This window comes from Oreochromis aureus, linkage group 22 (assembly GCF_013358895.1).
Source record: "Oreochromis aureus strain Israel breed Guangdong linkage group 22, ZZ_aureus, whole genome shotgun sequence".
Lineage (NCBI taxonomy): Eukaryota > Metazoa > Chordata > Actinopteri > Cichliformes > Cichlidae > Oreochromis > Oreochromis aureus.
The window spans coordinates 33,924,544-33,942,578 of NC_052962.1; the positions used below are offsets into that span (position 1 = coordinate 33,924,544).

General features: G+C 42.4%; 1 protein-coding gene across 1 annotated transcript; it reads left to right on the plus strand.

The window, feature by feature from the left end:
• Positions 1–1,993: 1,993 nt before the first annotated feature.
• LOC116311982 lies at positions 1,994–17,149 on the plus strand. Its single transcript, XM_031729230.2, has 3 exons — positions 1,994–2,627; positions 3,012–3,117; positions 10,848–17,149. The coding sequence occupies exon 3, from the start codon at positions 11,242–11,244 to the stop codon at positions 15,406–15,408; it is 4,167 nt and encodes a 1,388-aa protein (XP_031585090.1). The 5' UTR covers positions 1,994–2,627; positions 3,012–3,117; positions 10,848–11,241; the 3' UTR covers positions 15,409–17,149.
• Positions 17,150–18,035: the final 886 nt, after the last annotated feature.

Consider the following 18,035-nt stretch of genomic DNA (forward strand, 5'->3'; position numbering starts at 1 on the left):
ACATTTTGGGTACATTTTTCAAGGGCCATGTATAGCTGATATATAGCTGACAAAGGCTATGGCATATCTTCTACCTAAATCAAAGCTACACCCTTGCAGCTATGGCATGTCTTCTTTCTACCTACATTGAGGGGCTCTCTATTAAAGCCACATTTTAACATTCTGAATGTAACTTACAGTGTCAAATTAAGAAAAAAAAGAGCCAAACAAGTTCTATATAATAGTTTGGACAGCGTACATTTTCCATTTTATATGGAATATTAAAACCTTAAATAATCTCATCCGGTCTTCATTAAAGGTCTACTGCGTAGAATTCAGGAGGCTCTACAAGTAGAAATAAAATATTCACAATTATGTGTTTATTTTATTAAGTTTTATTAAAGTTACAATGAACCCTAATATATCAGCACACTTACAAAACCTTTTCCATACAGTGTCCTTTGTGTCTAAAGTAAAGCAAACACTGAATCTATGGACTGCCTTTAGCAGTTTCACCCACTAACACTGGTTCTCCTAATCACATGCAAAGAGGGATTTTATGATGGGTATTTATTTGACTGTGGTTTCCAACCGTGCATCTAGAGGCCACTATGTACTGCACTTTTAAACATGTATGCAGTGTTTACACTGACAGAATTTAAACAAAGTTTGGATGCACAGTCTAAGTTTGAAATGACTGACCCATGAGTAACCGTATATGTATTCATATACAGTTGGACAAAGCATTAACCCCTTCCTATTGTACAAAAGTGATGAAAAACATGGTGTAAATGGGCACTACCATATAAAACTGCTGACTTATGAATCTATTCAATAGTGACTGGTGTTTAGAGATCCTTTCTGTAGAGGACCACAAGGGTCACAGAAAGGGTAATAAAGCATTTCTTTAAGTATTAATATGAATATTAAAACTATGCAATAATGCCTTTATTTATAAATAAGGAAATAATCTGGAAACAGACTAAAATATAAAAATGAACTTGATAAATATAGTCATGTGAATTAGAAAGTTTTCACAGGACTCTCCGCAGCCCTCTGAAAAACTCTGTTCACCCCATAATTCAAGAGCTTGTAGAACCACCTTCAGCAGCAATGACTGGAAGTGATGATTTTTTTGCATGGCTTTATGAGTCTGTCACATCGTTTTGGAGGAATATTAACCCATTCTTCTTTACAGTGTTGCTACATTGTGTAAGTTGGTTGTAATCATTATCTGTGAAGGTCATAGTCCGTGAAGACTGCTGTCTGACCTCATCTGACCAGACCTGTCCATCACCAGTCCAAAAAAGAAGTGTCTCAGAGCCGATTCCTGATGTAATCACACACCGAGAACTGAATTAAATGGGAAAAACACGGTTTACTGACTGAAAAGATGCAGGCTAAAGCTTTAACTTGCTACACCTTCTTTTTTTCATGCAGAAACACTTGTACAACATAGTTTCACCATAAACAAACAAAAACAATAGCAACCAGGTGACAAAAACAAAATGTTGATAATCACGCCCCTTTTACAGATGCAGATTCGCAAGAAGCCTCAGGAAAGTTTTCTGAATGTTTAAGGCGAGTACCGTTTCACCTTCTTCAGCTGCTTTCTAAATCAAACCTACACCCTTGCCCACAATGTGAGTGTGCAAACAAATCCATGTGCCCACAACATGAGCAGCGCAGCAGAGTAAACACACAGTCAAACACACCCACACAGGCAGCAATAGGCAAGAATAATACACTGTAATAATAACTTTAATTGAATGCAAATGAGGCACCAGGCACACAGCAGCACTTCCATGACGCGCACACACACACACACACACACACGTTGTAATGTTATGCGGCATGCACCCTAATGATATCTTTAATTGACTAATTAACATTTCACACACTTGGTGTGAAAACACACACATTCACACACACAGTGACACGCAAGGGACTTGATGGCTTACGGTGTTTTGAAGGCAGTTTTTTTTAATGGAGTGTAAAGTGTATGCATGCACGCGCACGTACATGAACGCTGTCGCTCTCACATACACACGCGCGCGCTTTATTTATTCTTGAGCATCATGCTGGATAGGATACGGATTTTGGGCAAGAGGTGGATGTGAGCGTGGTGGCGGCGGTGTGCTGGATGTGGTCGCGGCCGGACAGACTAAAACCTGCGCCTGGCTCTACCCGGAACCATTATGCAGACAGGAAACAACCATTTTAAGGCCAGCAGCATCCGAGGAGCCGTCGTCTACAGAGGGGGGGGACACCTAAAGCTGACACGGGGCGGAGAGCAACCAGCCGGGGAGAAAAGAGGGAATAACACGACGGGAACAAAACAAAGGCTCCGTGAGAGGGAAGAGGACCAGTGAGCCACTCCAGCTGCATGACTCTGCTGTCACACAGACAATGGACTTATCGTGGCAGGCCAGCGGAAACAGTTTTTGTTAGCGAGAGAAAAGCAGCCCTCCCGGGCCGATGGAGAGCCAGGCCTCTCACTCCGCTTTTCCCTGGATGAAGAAAAAGGCCCCGCTGACAGGCTTTAGGGACCCCGTTCTCGCGGTGCACAGCCACCTTCATGTGTTCACATTTTTACTTCCTTGATTCTGAGCCTGTTTTTTTCGCACCCAGACGTCGCATGCTACGAGGTAAAAACAAAAACAAAAGCCGTTCCCAGCAGGACTGTGTCGGCTAACGAGCTAGCTGCCGAGCTAACGGTCCGAGCTAAGCTTTAGCATTGCTAGCTGTTGGCTAGACAACCAGGGGACCTCATTTAGCGTCACCTTAACCTACCTACTTTTAGTAGTGTTTTTTAATAATTATAACTATTGTAATTAAAAAATGATTTAAATATGTATATGTTAAAATGCGGGTAAAACAGCGAGACAATGTTGTTGTTTTTTTAACGATTAGAGCAGGATCACTAGTTAGCTAGCTGAGGGATTGACGGATGCTAGCAGAGTCTGGCGAGTGGCTGGAAACGATTATTTCCATCAGTCTGACCCACTCGGTCATCGGTTCATCTATTCCAGATTGTGGACCTGAAGTCACAGGTTGTCCCCGGACTGTCCTCCCCCCTCATTCAGCGCCGTGGTCCAGCCAGCAGGGTGCTCCAGACACAGACCTGTGGATCAGCCGGTAAGATGCAAGCAGCATGCAGTCACCCTGCTCCCAATTAAGGCTCTATAGTCTTATTCTTCTTGTATCAGCTACATTAAAAATTGATGCGTTAAAGGAGATCTAAGTAATGTTAAACTCTGCAAAAATCTTTTTTGGTGCAAATTCTGGTGCTCAGTTTGCAGCTTAGAATAATTACGCGTGTCTGTAGAGATTTATTTCCTATTACAGGATGTAAATCTTAAAAACAAAGTGTTTGCTGCCATGACATTTAATAAAATAGATTTCATAAAAATATTAGGATGCTAGCCTCCCTGGTACTTAACGTTGCAAATTTCTCCATAATGAAAAAAAAAAAAAAATAAAATAAAATATATATATATATATATATATATATATATATATATATATATATATATATATATATATATATGTGTGTGTGTGTATGTATATGTGTATATATATATTTTATTTTATTTTTTTACTTTTTCATTATGGAGAAATTTATAATATATAATATAATATAATATAATATAATATATATATATATATATATATATATATATATATATATATATATATATATATATATTTAAAGGCAGTAGGAGCTCCCAGTGTCCTTCAAACAACTGATGCTCGTGGAAAGAAACAATATTGCACACGGGAACTCTGTCCCACTGTAATAAGGCTTTTTATTACTTGTTTATATCCATTATGAATAGCTGGACCTGGATTTTTTTAATGCCTCTTTTTTCTATCCACCATCTTTCCTTTTACCTCCTAACACAAGTGTACTTTGGCTGCATATTTTTGTTCAACATCTAATGTTAATCTATTTGCCTGAATTTTTGTTTAATTGGGTATAAAGGGAGACAAGACTTAAGAAGTGTAAAAAAACCAAAACAAAACAAAAACGTTAAATTTTAAACATTAAAAAATGGTTTAAATTGCTGCTGTTTCTTACCTTATTACAAGTGTTGTGGTTTTGGGGCTGCTGGATGACAAAATTAACCTTTTAATGACAGCTCCTGCTGTGAGATGTTGTGATGATATTTTCCAGAAGACATTCTCTAAATGCTTTCCTTCAGCAGACATTATTGGTAATAAATGCACTCAGTTGAACTCTTCCTTAGTAATGCCACTTAATGACAGACAAAGCAGTGCAGTCTACTTTGCATTGTCACGGGAATTTGCATGTATTGACCCAGTGAAGCAGAAAACATGTAAATATGATTTTTTTTTTTTTTTTTATCCTAATCTTCCTCCAAGTCTGTTTTACTTTTCTGGAGATAAATATGTAACTTTACCAGTTCACAAATCTTAAGATTTTTTGGTGTTGTGGTTGCTGTTGCATTTTTTTTGCAGCACCATTATGCCATTTTATGCTTTACATTGTTTATAGATCTCTATTGTATGTTCCTCTGAGTTTTGTGCAGAACAAGAGTGAAATGAGTGTCCACCACAAATGCACAGAGCCTGGAAAGCCTGTGTTGACAGACAAATCTGATACCAGTGGGATACCTGTTATCTCTGACCTGGGTTTTAGCTGTTGTTGAACCAAATAACAGAGAAATCCTGACTACGTTGAACTTGCTTCATGGATTCACCTCAGATAAAGGCAGTTTTTAAAACATTTTAGTGTAACATAACTAGGGATGGGTATTGATAAGATTTTCACGATTTTGATTCCATTTTCGATTCTCTTATCGTTTCTTATTTTTAAAAAAAGGAGAACACTAAGGTCGATTAGCTTAGAACTTTGTTTTATATCTTCTCTTTGAACAAGATAGAAATTTAGGAGTAACATGGCCTTACAAACCCAACAGTGACATCTTAAGAGATCCACAGCCTACGGCTCTTCAATGGGGTGTCACAGGGTCCCCAGGAAAAAAAATTGTAAATGTAAAATAATAAAATAAATATTCTTCTGTAGCAATAACAAAGTATAACATAAATTATTCTGTAGCAATTACACAAGAATATCCAGTAATGTCACTGCCTACAATTAAACGCATTCACTTACCGAAAATCGGGGCATCTGCTGTGGCAAATGGGTGCAAGCCTTTGACCTGGCGCAGTCACTGCTCAGTGACATTCGTCTATCCTGGCCTGAAAGGAGACGCTAACGGTAGACTGCAGCGAGAACTGCCAGCCAGACTCTCTCTCATCATGGTCACCTAAATGCAGCGCACAGTAATGGCAGGTTTTGTAATAAGGCAGATCGGCGCTAACATAATATGCACTGTTAGCTGATTATTTACCTGCCCGCATTAACGGGAGAGGGCGCAAACGTTACCGCTGCTGCTGGGTTGAGATTCACGAGTCCTGAGTGGAATTAAAAACACGACATTCATTTAAGGTTATCGCGTGTTCTGTGAGCAAATGCTTTTGCATATTCGTAGTGTTTCCTCCCTTAAATGAAATATCTACTTTGCAAGTATTGCAAGTTGCCCTGTTGTCATCCGTTCTCGTAAAGTATAACCAAACTTTTGAGCGTTTGAGCCGCTTAGGTGCCCTGCCAGGTAAATGACGCTCCGCAACGTGGTGACATCTTTCGGGGTGACTGGAATCGATAAGGGAATCGTTTGCAAAAATGGCAAACAATTCCAAGGAATTGAAACAGTGGGAACCGGTTCTCAACAAGAACCGGGTTTCGATACCCATCCCTAAACATAACTGATTGAGTGGAGCCACTAAAGTATGTTGCGCAAGTTCTTACATTCAGTAAGCATGTGAAAGAAAATGGTATATTCTCTGCTCCTATTAACCAGAGGTTTGTTTTTATTATGAACCAAATATAAATTGACTAATGAATACTATAAGTTAATGTGGATTTAGAAATCTTTATTTAAAGTAAGTAAACTAGCTTTTCCTATTTATTTCGTTTGGGTGCAAGTGAACTGTCATCCACTGGTCTGATGGAAGGGTAAAGAAAAAATGTTAAGTTGGATGCTGCAGAACGATGCAAATGATACATTTATGAAAGGAAAATCATATAAAAAACAGCTTCAGGTCTGATTTTTGTCTCAGATTCTAATGACTGATTCCCTTTATTTTTATTTTTATGTTTTTTTTGCTAGAGTGACTAGCACTTTTAATGCAGTTGTTGAGCTTGTACTTTGGGAGACTTGGGATTTGTTTTTATGTGTTGGTGGTTCAAATAGTAAAAGTATTTTCCTCGTTGGCACAAGTCACCTGCATATATTGTCTTGTGTCAAGCAGTTCATTTTTACATTTGTGATGTGCGTGTTTACGTTCCTTATTTTGTCTCAAACATGTCAGCTAATAGCCTGCTAATTTTAGTGCCTGTTATTTTCCATAAATGGATAAAATAGGACTTGTGTTTTGTTAATGGTCAGTGTGCACAACTTGATGTTTAATGTCTAGTCAACTAGACATTCAAACGCTGCTGCCATTGCATTTTGGTGCCCAAAATACTAGTTGGTTAAACGTATTATTTTATTTATGACACCATTGTGGTTGCAGTTCACTTGGACATCTGTCCCTTGTTTCTGTCATTTATATGACTAGTAAATTAGTTACTAGGAACATTCTCGACTCCGACCCTTGCTTCTGGCTGGATGCTAAGTGGGGTGACAGTAAAAATCAAATTGAGCGTACAAGTGGCTGAAATGCATGCCGACACTTTTAGCCACCCAATTACAGTCTTCAAAAAGAAATGGCACACACTTATACCTGCTTTATGGACACTGCATTGGTTGTGCTGCACACCAACTCTTGTTACAACAGTTTCATCACAATTCATACTGACAAGCAACGCTTGCTGGATTTGCTACTTTATTTATGTATTTAGTTTTATCCAGATAGTCTCATCTTTTCAAACTGTTGCAGCATCTCCCTTTGTATAAACTGTGAATCTGAGCTCCTGCAATGATATATCACTGAAATGATGTTAAAGACCAAAACAACTGTATACTCTTGCCTGCAACCCGGGGTTGAATTGCTGTAGTTTTTTACATTGCTATCATTTGCATAGCTTGCAGCTGGGTAATCTTCATATGTTGTGCTGAACACAGAAACCCAAAGACCATCAGCCCAGTTTCTGTTTGGGTGGGGAGGCAAGATTAGGGTTTAACAAAGAGCCTCCCTTTGGGAAAGTGATCACTACCGAAAACATTTTAAGGACCAAAATTAGATTTATTTTACTGATAAGACTCATTATTGTTTGTAGCCTGGCTGGAGACACAGAGCTTTTGGAAATGATGCTTTGTGTGATATTTTCCACTGTTGTAAATACATTGAGCATGTTCTTGAATTTCATCGTATTTGTTGTGCATTCTAGGCTTTATGTGAACTGGCATGGGATTGGACTCAGAGCTGTGTGTTCCTTAGCCGTGAGAACAAAAAACCCCAGTATTTGAGTTTTGCTTTAATATAGCAGACCTGTGTTGGTGCTTTTTTTTTTTTTTTTTTTTTTTTTTTTTTTTTTTTTTGGCTCAGATGCTTTTAACTCTCACTACCCTATTACTTAATGACTGTTCTTAATTTCACAATTTGCATGCAGCTAAACTGAATGCATGATCATTATGCTTTGTCTGTACAGACAACATACAAAATCCTTCCTGGTTTTATATCTGACTGTACACAGATGTGACAGCGCATAAAAAGACGTTCGGTTTCTGTCTCAGGGGAGTCTCGTTCACGTCGAGCGCTCACTGCAGAGCTAGAAGAAGGTCAGAAATAAAAGCAGATTTGACCCCAGTTTAAAAAAAACAAAACAAAACAAAAAAACCCCAAAACAAAACGAAGTATCGGACAGAAAATGCGAAGCTGACACATGAGAAGTAGCAACTTGAATTATTTAGGCTGATGTTTTGGAGAGGTTGAAATGATGGCGGGTTGTTGCACGCAGTGAAAGCGAGAAGCATCATTAGTTAAATTAAAGAGGGTGTCATTATCATTAGATTATGACAGGAGTGTCATTTTGCTGATGTTTTTGGCAGTATTAAGTTGAAGAATGAAGAAAACTGGTGTTTTAAACGATATAGCCTCAAATAGTTTCATTTGTTTTTTTTGAGATAAATCAATATGAGCGAGTAAACTTTGTCCTCTTCCTTTGTTTTTATGGAGCTAAAATGTGTTTTCTCCTTTTTAAAGGAAAGCATATCAGTAGGTTATTGATTTATTTGCTGTAATTTACTTCAAGTCACGTGCTTCTTTTAGGCTGTCATGTCGCACATGCAAAATTCAAAGATCAGACAAATGCTTGCTTGGTTTGTTTTCAGTCTTTGTGTTTGTGTTCATTTTTCAGTACATATCTCTCCTTCTGCCTTGTTATAAATCAAGTCCCCCCTCCTTTTTTTTTTTTTTTGCATCAGTGCCCACCCTCAAACCTCAAACTCACTCACAGTTTAGATCAGAGTGAACTAAGATATGATGGAAACTAAATCCATCTAGAAGAAGTGAAAGTTGTAAAAGCTTTCTGAAGGTGAGGCTGTGGAAGGATCTTTGACTCTTCTTTGCAGATGCCTTTGTCTCCAAGGGTCTCTAATCCAGTCTTCTTACGGAAATGTTGTTAGATTATTGACTTCGGCTCTCTGTTTCTATCCCTGTGGCTTCCATGCAAATTGCTAGAGTTCAGTGGCGCCAGGGCCTCTCTTCACTCCCTGTTTGAACCCACAAACATCCCACAGCTCTGGGTCTACAAGGACTGGCAGTCGTCCTTGCAAGACAGATTTCACAATCAAAAATCCTCACTAGCATGGGCATAACACTCGGACAACACTGTCTTCCACTACCTTCATATCTTTTTGTATATGTTTTCGTTTTGAGTTGTATTTAATGTGAGAGGAAATCCGCTTTAACAAGACACAAATCACGCTAAATAATCTGTCACAAAATAATTAGGATTGCAATTTTTGCTTTAATGGAGCAGTTCTAGTCTGAATCGTACAGTATTATGTTGTGTATGTTGTGACGTATTGCATTCCTTAGAGTTTACAGTATCACATCACTCCATACATGTATGTGTGTGGGGTGCACATAAGTGGTCTGCAGGTGCGCATTCGCTGTCAAAATAAAAGACGCCCACCAGATAAGAAGTTGCAACGTGCGTTTGCGTACATATAAAAGGCACTGTTTTTGTCCGCTAGAGTGGGATTTTCACGGCATATTCTGCACCACATTTCTGTGTGTTCATCATTTGTTTGAAGCCAGCTCACCTCCTTTATTACATGGGCATTTTGTGTGTGCGTGTGCATTTGTATGTGTTGGAAGTCATTTTATCCAGCAAGAGGTGGACAGGAGCCATGGCATTTTGAGCCACCAGTCGCCAATTCCCTGAATTTGTCACCCTCACTGGTGTCTCTAAATTCCGAAATGGTACGGTTCCTCTTATAGTATTAAATTAAATTTTATTTAAAAAAAATTACAGGTTGACACACATAACTGGAATATGTCCTAATATTTGATTGAAGTAAATATTACTGTGTCTAGGGAGAATTATTAATTCATATTACGGTTTTAAGGATTTTTGTATTATGTTTTCTCTTAACACACATACTTACACTGTCACAAACAGAATAGAGAGGAAGTAGAAGTTAACAACGCTGAGGCTCCAAGATGAAAAGTACAGGAAAGAGATGCAAGACTGAGAAACTTTTAAAAGTACATCAACAGGAATTGAGGCAGTCAAGTCACATAAGAATTGATTTCTGAAACAAAACGCTCATAATCAGCTCCTGTTGGACCACAAGTGATGTTTTGGAACATGTAAACACATTTACTTCTGGTACCAACTGCAACGAATTTGCTCTTGTTCTGTGAAAATGTTTAGGTCTTAAAGTTTGAATAGGGAATTATGTCTACGTGATCTCTTCAAATGTGCCATATTTTTATTTTTATATTTAGCTCAAATAGAGAAGACTCTGCTTCAACCAGACAAAGGCTTTGAGTTCTTGGTTGATAAATAATTGGAATGGTCAGTAATCAAAATGGCTTCTTGTTCATTTCCTCTCTGATTTAAGTTGTAATGCTGATTATTTGACTGTTATGTTTATCTGCAACACAGACGGGAACCATTGAGGATTGATGATTTCTATCCTGCTTACATTTATTTCTCTGGATTTCCATGTTTGGCTTATCGCTTATCCGCCTGCCAGTAATGATTTTTTTTTTTTAACTAAACACTGTGATTGGAACTGCTTTCTCACACTACAACAGAAACAAATTACAATCTGGTTTCACAATTTGGTCACAACGAGGATTTAAAGGAAATCTTCTCCCGAGAAACTCGAATTTACAGCAGCTGTGGAGCATTAGGTTCACTGGGTTCGAGCTGGATGATATTAGAAAACCAGCTGAAGAAAAGTTTACCTGGTTGAATAAACACTGAATGCAGTACGCTTTCCAAGATTTCCAGAGTTGTGCAAAAATAATTGTAGAACAGCTGCTTTGATCCTCTTGAGTGGATAAAAGAAGGAAGGCATTGACCCGGTTTTTACACAGTAAAATCAGTATGCTTTTCTAGATGTACACTAAAAACTAGAGCTACAGAAACGAACAGGTCATCTCTTCACTGCCAAAAAACTATCATCAGGGTAACATGAGTGCAGATAATCAGTACTGAAGCAAAAGACTGATACCTGCAAAAATTTGTTTGTCCTAGCTGTATCAAGTTCCACACTGTAATTGCTAAGGGAGAGGCACTGAGGGCAGGAAAAACAATATACTGTTGTTGTTTCATTTATACAGAATTACTGACATTATTCTTTTTGTTTGTTTTTGTTCAGGCTCCTCGAAGATCTCCTTGACTGGAAGGCCAGTGAAACAATGGTTCAGCCTGCACAGAAATAACGGACACACTCCACTTTATGGGACTGCTATGGAACATTCTAAAGAAACACTACAGACTCTGTTTTCTTTTTTATTATAGTTTAGTATATTTATGACATTTTGTTTTTCTTTTTCTTTTTTTTTTAAGAAGCATTTGACGCTTCGCTCTTTAGCGACACATTCATGTGAGGAAAATCAGGCTTTCGGTGGATTATCGTGGCCTGTCGGACGCTAGCAGGACTACCTGTGAAAATCAGACCGCCGCAGGTTTGATAAGGGCTCACTGCTGTTTCCAGCAGCTGCAAACGGGTTGTGCCGCCCCTGAGCGCATTGTCACAGCTGCATTGGGAGATGTTCCAGTTCAGCAAGTACCCCATGGACATTTTAGAAATGCTAAGTGGACACCAAGCCCACCAGTTCAAAGGCCTTGGATTAGAACGACAACTGAGCCACCAACAGCAAGTGCAGCTGCAGCACCAGCAGCAGCTGCAACAACAACACCAACCCTGTGGTGACACATCTGGAAGCCTCTTGTCGGGCCTCGGCCTTGGGTCCCTCCAAACCTCACGGAGCAATGCTTTCGCAGACTCCTCATCGTTGTTTGCCAAAATGAGTGCTCCTCCTCCATCCATCTCCCACCAGAGCCAGTCGTCCACGTCGTCTCACAGCTCCAGGAAGTCGAGTAAGATGAGCAGCAGTAGCAGTAGCAGCAGCAGTGGCAGCGGGAGCTCCTCGTCGGGGTATCCCCAGTTTCTGCGGCCTTTTCACCCTGCTGAGGCGGCGCTGGCTCAGGAGCAGCTCCACTCTGGGATGGGACGTTTCGACTTTGGTGGGAGCAGCAGTGGAGGAAGCGCAGGAGTCATTGGGGGCGTTGTCACACCTGCACCCCCGCCTCCCCCGCTCCATCCAGGTCTCTCTGTGCCCCAGCCCGCCTCTGGCCCTTCTTCCTCCTCACCCTCACCCTCCACCTCTGCTTCCGGCTCCAACAACCCCTCTGGTAGCACTGCGGTCCCCTTAGTTGGCCAGTCCGATCCTCGCAGTCTCCACCAGCAGTTCAGCTGCATGCTTGCTGCTAACCAGTACTTCCTGTCTGGCGTTCCCACTAGCAGCAGCCTAGAGCAGTTCCTCGTCCAGCAGGGCACTCACAACCACCTAGGTTTGGGCCTTGGGCAAGGCGCCTCAGAGTCAAACTCAGCACTGGCTGCTCCTCCTGCACTCCACTCCTCCCACAGCCACACAGCTCCACAGCCTCAGCAGCAACAGCAGCAACTCACCCCACACGCCTTATCTCATCCACACAGCCACACTCACCACCCGCACCCTCTCCACCCAGCCCCGCAGCCGGCCCCACTGGGCGGTTTTGATTTCCAAGGCATTCCTGTCCTCTCCTCTAACCAGATAGCATCGCTAATGCAGCAAGAGGCTGGCCTCCCCCTCCCGCTGCCCCTGCACCTGTCCCTCTCTAAAGATGATGGAGCAAAGTCCGTAGACAGCTCGTCTACGTCAGTATCGAGTGGGGGTAGCAGGAGAAAGAAGGCAATGGCGGGTTATCTGCCCCAGAGGAAAACGGACAGTAGCAGCCACAGTCACAGCAGCAGTAGTGTTAGCAACTGCCACAACAGCAGCTCGAGTGGGCACAGTCAGAGCTCCTCATCGGGCCTCGTAGGAGGAGGAGGGTCTGGGGGCGTCAGGCTAAGTGGCATCGGAAGTGAACCGCAGCATTCCTCTCTCCTCTCACCGTCCCCGCAGCAGCAACAGTCATCCTCCACTGTGTCCTCCTCCTCATCTGTTCCCACCTCCTCAAATTCCACCTCTGTGCTCGTTGCCAACGGAAACCAACAGCTGTCCAAATCCCAAGAAAATCATAACAGCATCTCATCAGGCCAGACAGAACCAGAACCCCTTTACCACTGCGGTGAGTGTGGTAAAACCTTCACCCACCTTTCGAGCCTACGAAGGCATCTCCGCAGCCATGGGTTGACGCCAGAAAGCCAAAGCAGGAAGTCGGACTGTAACTCTCCCAGCCCAGAGAGGATATTCTGCTGCGGCGAGTGTGGGAAGAGATTTAAAAAGAGAGGTCACCTCATCCAGCACAGTGTCACCCACTCAGAAAACCGGCCTTTTGTCTGCAGCATCTGCCAAAAGTCCTTCAACCGTCGAGAGTCACTTACGAGACACGAGAAGATCCACGACGAGAAACCTTTCCGCTGCCCGGCGTGTGGGCGTTGTTTCCGTGAGAGCACCTCTCTCCTGAACCATGCCGCTTCAGGTGCTTGTGGCAAACCTCCACGCAGTTCAAAAAACAGGGCCAGCAGTGCAGGGAGTGCATCATCCAACCCTAGCAGTAAAATGGAAAGTAGAAGTGACGGCGTAGGGATTTCAAGTGATGGGGCAGCGATGGCCAGTGACAAATATGCAACAGATTATTCCAGAAATCGCTACCAGAGCCAGTCGTCCTACAACAGCAGCGGTGTCGACGACTACAGACGATCCCAGCCTTCATCTCTGTATCCCTCAGAAAGCACATTAGCCAATGAAATGACCAGCCAGACCCTCCGCAAGGCCCCTTTAGCCCCAACTCTTCACCCCCACCCACAAAGTCAGCAACATCACCACCACCATCAACAGCAACAACAGCCGCACCTTCCACTCTCTTCCCTATTGGATGATTCAGAAGATGAGGTCACCAGCAGTGCAATGTCAGCCATCGCTGCTGCAGCCGCCGCCTCGTGCGATATAAACACAGAAAGCCGGGAAGGAGAGAGGAGGGATATCATTGGAGGCCTATTGGGGGGGTTGGGGTTTGGTAACCTAGGTGGACCATCATCCACCTCCACCCTGAATGGTTCCACCATGCCACTGACCCACCCCAGCCAGCCACACACAAAGCCCAGGAGGCCACGGAAGCCCAGAGAGAAAAGGGATCCCAACACCATCGTCAGGAGGAGGAGGAGCCCAGCACCGCCAGGTGACGGATCAGAAAGGCCGTACGGATGTCAGATATGTGGCAAACGCTTTAGGAGGGCAGAGACTCTGAGGCGCCACAACCGTGTCCACACAGGGGAAAAGCCTCACGCGTGTGACGTCTGTGGCAAGATGTTCCGCGAGCCTTTCCACCTCACCAAGCATCTGACTGTACACTCGGGTCAAAAGAACTACAAGTGCAATCTGTGCGGGAAGATGTTCGCCTACGCTCAGAGCCTCGTGAGACACGGGAAGCTGCACAGAAGAGGAGAAATCGACAACCAGGGGAGGAGGATAAAAGGTGCTGCTGCCGCCATCAGCCAAGTTGCCAACACGGGGAACTCTGACTTCTTCTCCTCCTGCTCTCAAGGAGAAAAGTCTCCAACGTCTGGCACACCATCACAGAGGCTTTACACCTGCACCGTTTGCTGGAAATCCTTCCGTCACTATTTCCACCTGACGGCACATCAGCAGACTGTCCATGGCGGCAGGGTGGGGCTGGAGAAGTCCTTTCGCTGTGAAGTGTGTGGCAAAGCCTTTGCTTATTCTAACAGCTTAGTGCGGCACAAGCTGTCTCAGCATGGCATTGACCGCAACGGTCAGCGCGTGAATCAGAACCAGCCCTCTGGATACTCCCCGCTCTTCTACGATTCTAATTCAGCTCCCAACTACGCTGCTTCCTCCCACTTGCCACAGGGGACATCCGGACAGCAACCACAACAACAACAACAACAACAACCACCGCCACCACCACCACCACCTCCTCCTCCTCCGCCGCCCCCGCCACAACAGCAACAGCAGCAGCAGCAGCAGCAACAACAACAGCAACACCCGCACCCTTTTTACTACCGCCCAAAAAACTACCAAAAGCGTCATGGGCAGACAAGAAAGCACCGGAAGAAAAAACGGCGAGTAGTGATCCATAGCATCATGAGGGACGGAAAGCTGGTGGGTGTTCCCCTGAGTAAAGACACGCGCAGGAAGCTGATGATTCTGAGAAAGAAGAGGGGCAGACTACAGGCTCAGCTCAACAAAAAAAAGCTCTTGGCACAGTTGAGGATAAAGGGCAGTGTAATGAAGGTGAAGTCATGGTGCGGTGGCGCCGTCAGGGTCACGGGGCTCACATCGATGGACGTCCCCATCAAACGCTTCCCCTGCCCCATCTGCCCAAGCACCATGTATGCCAAGCAGGGTTCTCTGCTGGTCCATCACGCCATTAGGCACCCACCTAGGAACTCAGGCCGCCACGCCCGTCTGCGGTGCCAGGTGTGTGGGAGGCGCACCAGTTCGTTATACAAAGCCTTGAAACACAGGGGCCAGCATCTTAAACAAGCTGCATTCCAATGCCACAAATGCCGACACCGTTTCTGGAACCCGCGGCTACTCGCCCGCCACAAGTTCTCTTGCCGGGCGGCGACCGCCAGCAGTGGGGGTGGGAGCTGGGGACTGATGAGATCTCCATCGTCAGATGATGAACATTCACCAGTCCAACTGCCAGTCCCAGGTCTGGTCCAGCCTGAGAGATCAACGGTTCTGACTGACTACAGTCAGTAAACAGATTTTTTTTTTAGATTAGATTGTTTTTGATGTTTATTTTTTTTAAATAATCCAAGAAGCAAGCAAGAGCTAGCAAGTTTTTAACAAAAAAGAAAAAAAAAGGTGGAAGTATGGGGTTTAGTGTAACTACAGTAATAACCTCGAGCCTTCCTCCTGTGTACAATCCTAACTTACCACAGCAACGGTGGTCGATAAATTAAAGTGGACTTCAAAAGGCCCAAAATCAGAACCACCATCACAGGCTGTTTCCTCTTCCCCAAAGGTGAAGGAACTCAAGACCACATGACTTTAGTAGCATCTGTTATTAAAAACAGATTCGGCTTCCTGTCCATCATGTTTCTGTTTTTTTGTTTTAAATCCCCGGTCAGCAGTGTTTGGGCATAAATGTGGATTGGATGCCTTTTGTAGAGGGGGATGTATCTCGAGTAGTAGGGATGCACCGATATTAAACAATTTGACCAAAAGAAATGCAGATTTATACCTACATATTTTAGTGTTTATTTTTATTTATTACACAGCTCAACTATGAAACAAAAGTTGATTTTTTTTTTTTTTTTTTTTTTTTTTTTTTCCCCCTCTGTAATTATGTTCTGCCAGGTTTGACCACCAGTGGAGGTATGGGTGGTTTGTAATGAGTTGCCAGGTTACACGGACTCACTGCACCATCTTGCGGCGATAGAGGAAAGTACAGCCATGGCGTAGTTCATCTTCAGTTTGTCTTTTTTTTTTTAAAAAAGCGGCTTTTAGATATAAAATCACTTTTTTATTTATTACATTTTGAAAAGTTTCAAATTGTTTTTCCAACAGAGATTTGGATAAAGTTCTGTTAAAGTCTTCTGTTTTTCATCACACTATTTTTTTGAACACAGCCAGCACAAAAGTAACGCAACACGACACACAAATATCAGTAAATGCCTTCTTGTGTACTGATATCCCTCCAAATATCGGTGCATCTCTATTTTTTTATTTGTAGTTTGCGTTCACATTATTCACCAGTAAACAGTAGCGTCTCTGTCTCTTGGTCTGTTTATTTGTTACCCCCGTGGAAGAACTCTTTTTATACTGAGATGAAATTTGCCCTCAAGATAAATTTATCTTTAATGGAAAAAAGAAATCCTGACGTAAAACTATTTAGTCATTTTTAATGAGCTTCTTAGGACAATAAAGGTTTTGTTTGTCTAAAGAAACTGAAGGGAGACAGTTGGGACAAACAAAGTGTTGATCTTGTTTTTAATGTACACTACTTTGTTTTTGAAGAAGCGTGAACAGAGAGCGAGAACAGGAGCTGTTAATGTGTTCAGGATTTGAAAAGGAAGAAGAGAAATAACCGGAGTGTACTGTACAATTCGTATTATATTTTATTATATATTGATTATTTGCTGTTTTTTACACCGAGTATCATTTCTTTTATCATTGTTGCTAATGTTTGGGTGGGAGGGAACGAGTCAGGGACTGTCTTTGTAAAACAGCGGGATGAGTATATGTATCGATGTGATATCCTCCCCCCTCCTCCTTGAGCCCCCTTTTACCTACTCCCTCATTGCCACACTTGATGCCCCATTTTTGTAACAGAAGCGTGTACACATAGTTCATTACTTAGGTCCTGTCCAGATGTGCGTTTTCTTTTACCTGTAAAACTAAAACATGTAATATTATTACTAAATTACTATCCTTTTCATTGCCTAAAAGTGAGTTGTTGAAAACCCTCAAATCGAATAAAAAAAATCTGAAACATTGATTGTTGTCTTAAATCTTCTGTTTCATACACTCATCTCTTTTAGTTAAGTGAAATGTTATAGGATGTATATTTTAAATGTTCCTGAAATGTTGGTTAATTTGATAGTAAATGGAGCATAAAGGAAAGTGCATCATTTTACATGCTTAACTGATCTCCCTTACATCAGCGGTCCCCAACCTTTTTTGCGCCATGGACCAGTTTGTGCCCGACAATATTTTCACGGACCGGCCTTTAAGATGTCGCGGATAAATACAACAAAATAAAACTAGTACCGGTACCGGAAAAAAGAAGATTTATTCATAACGCGTGAAAAGACCCAGGAAAACCGAGTTGACGAAAAAAAACGATAACAAAGTAACGCTAAAAACCGCTAAAAACCCTGAAAACCATATATTTCACACCCGAGTCTCAACTCTCTCGGCCCGGTACCAAATGACTCACGGACCAGTACCGGTCCGTGGCCCGGGGGTTGGGGACCGCTGCCTTACATGACAACATTGTACTGAGAAAACTGAGCTTTCAACATCTTTCAACAATTTTACCTGCAGTTGAATCCAAATGAATCCAGGAAAGCAATTTGGAATGTTTGAGAAATGTAGATAGCATCGAGGAAACCGTAAATTACATGAGAAATTAAATTAAAAGGACATTCATTGTCATGGTTTCTCCCAAACCATGACAATGGTGTTTTAGTTAGTCACCTCTTTGAACCACGAAGTCCACAACTGAAAACATACTCTGCAGCCACTTTATTAGTTGCACTGTTACTGTAGTGGGCTGGACCCTTGTTTTGCCTTCAGAACTGCCTTAATTCTTCATGGCATAGATTTATCAAGGAAACATTCAAGAGATTTTTGTCCAGTGTAACATGATAGCATCACACAGC

Coding starts and splice junctions, on each gene's coding strand:
- LOC116311982 (XM_031729230.2), top strand. CDS start 11,242: ATGTTCCAGTTCAGCAAGTACCCCATGGACATTTTAGAAATGCTAAGT.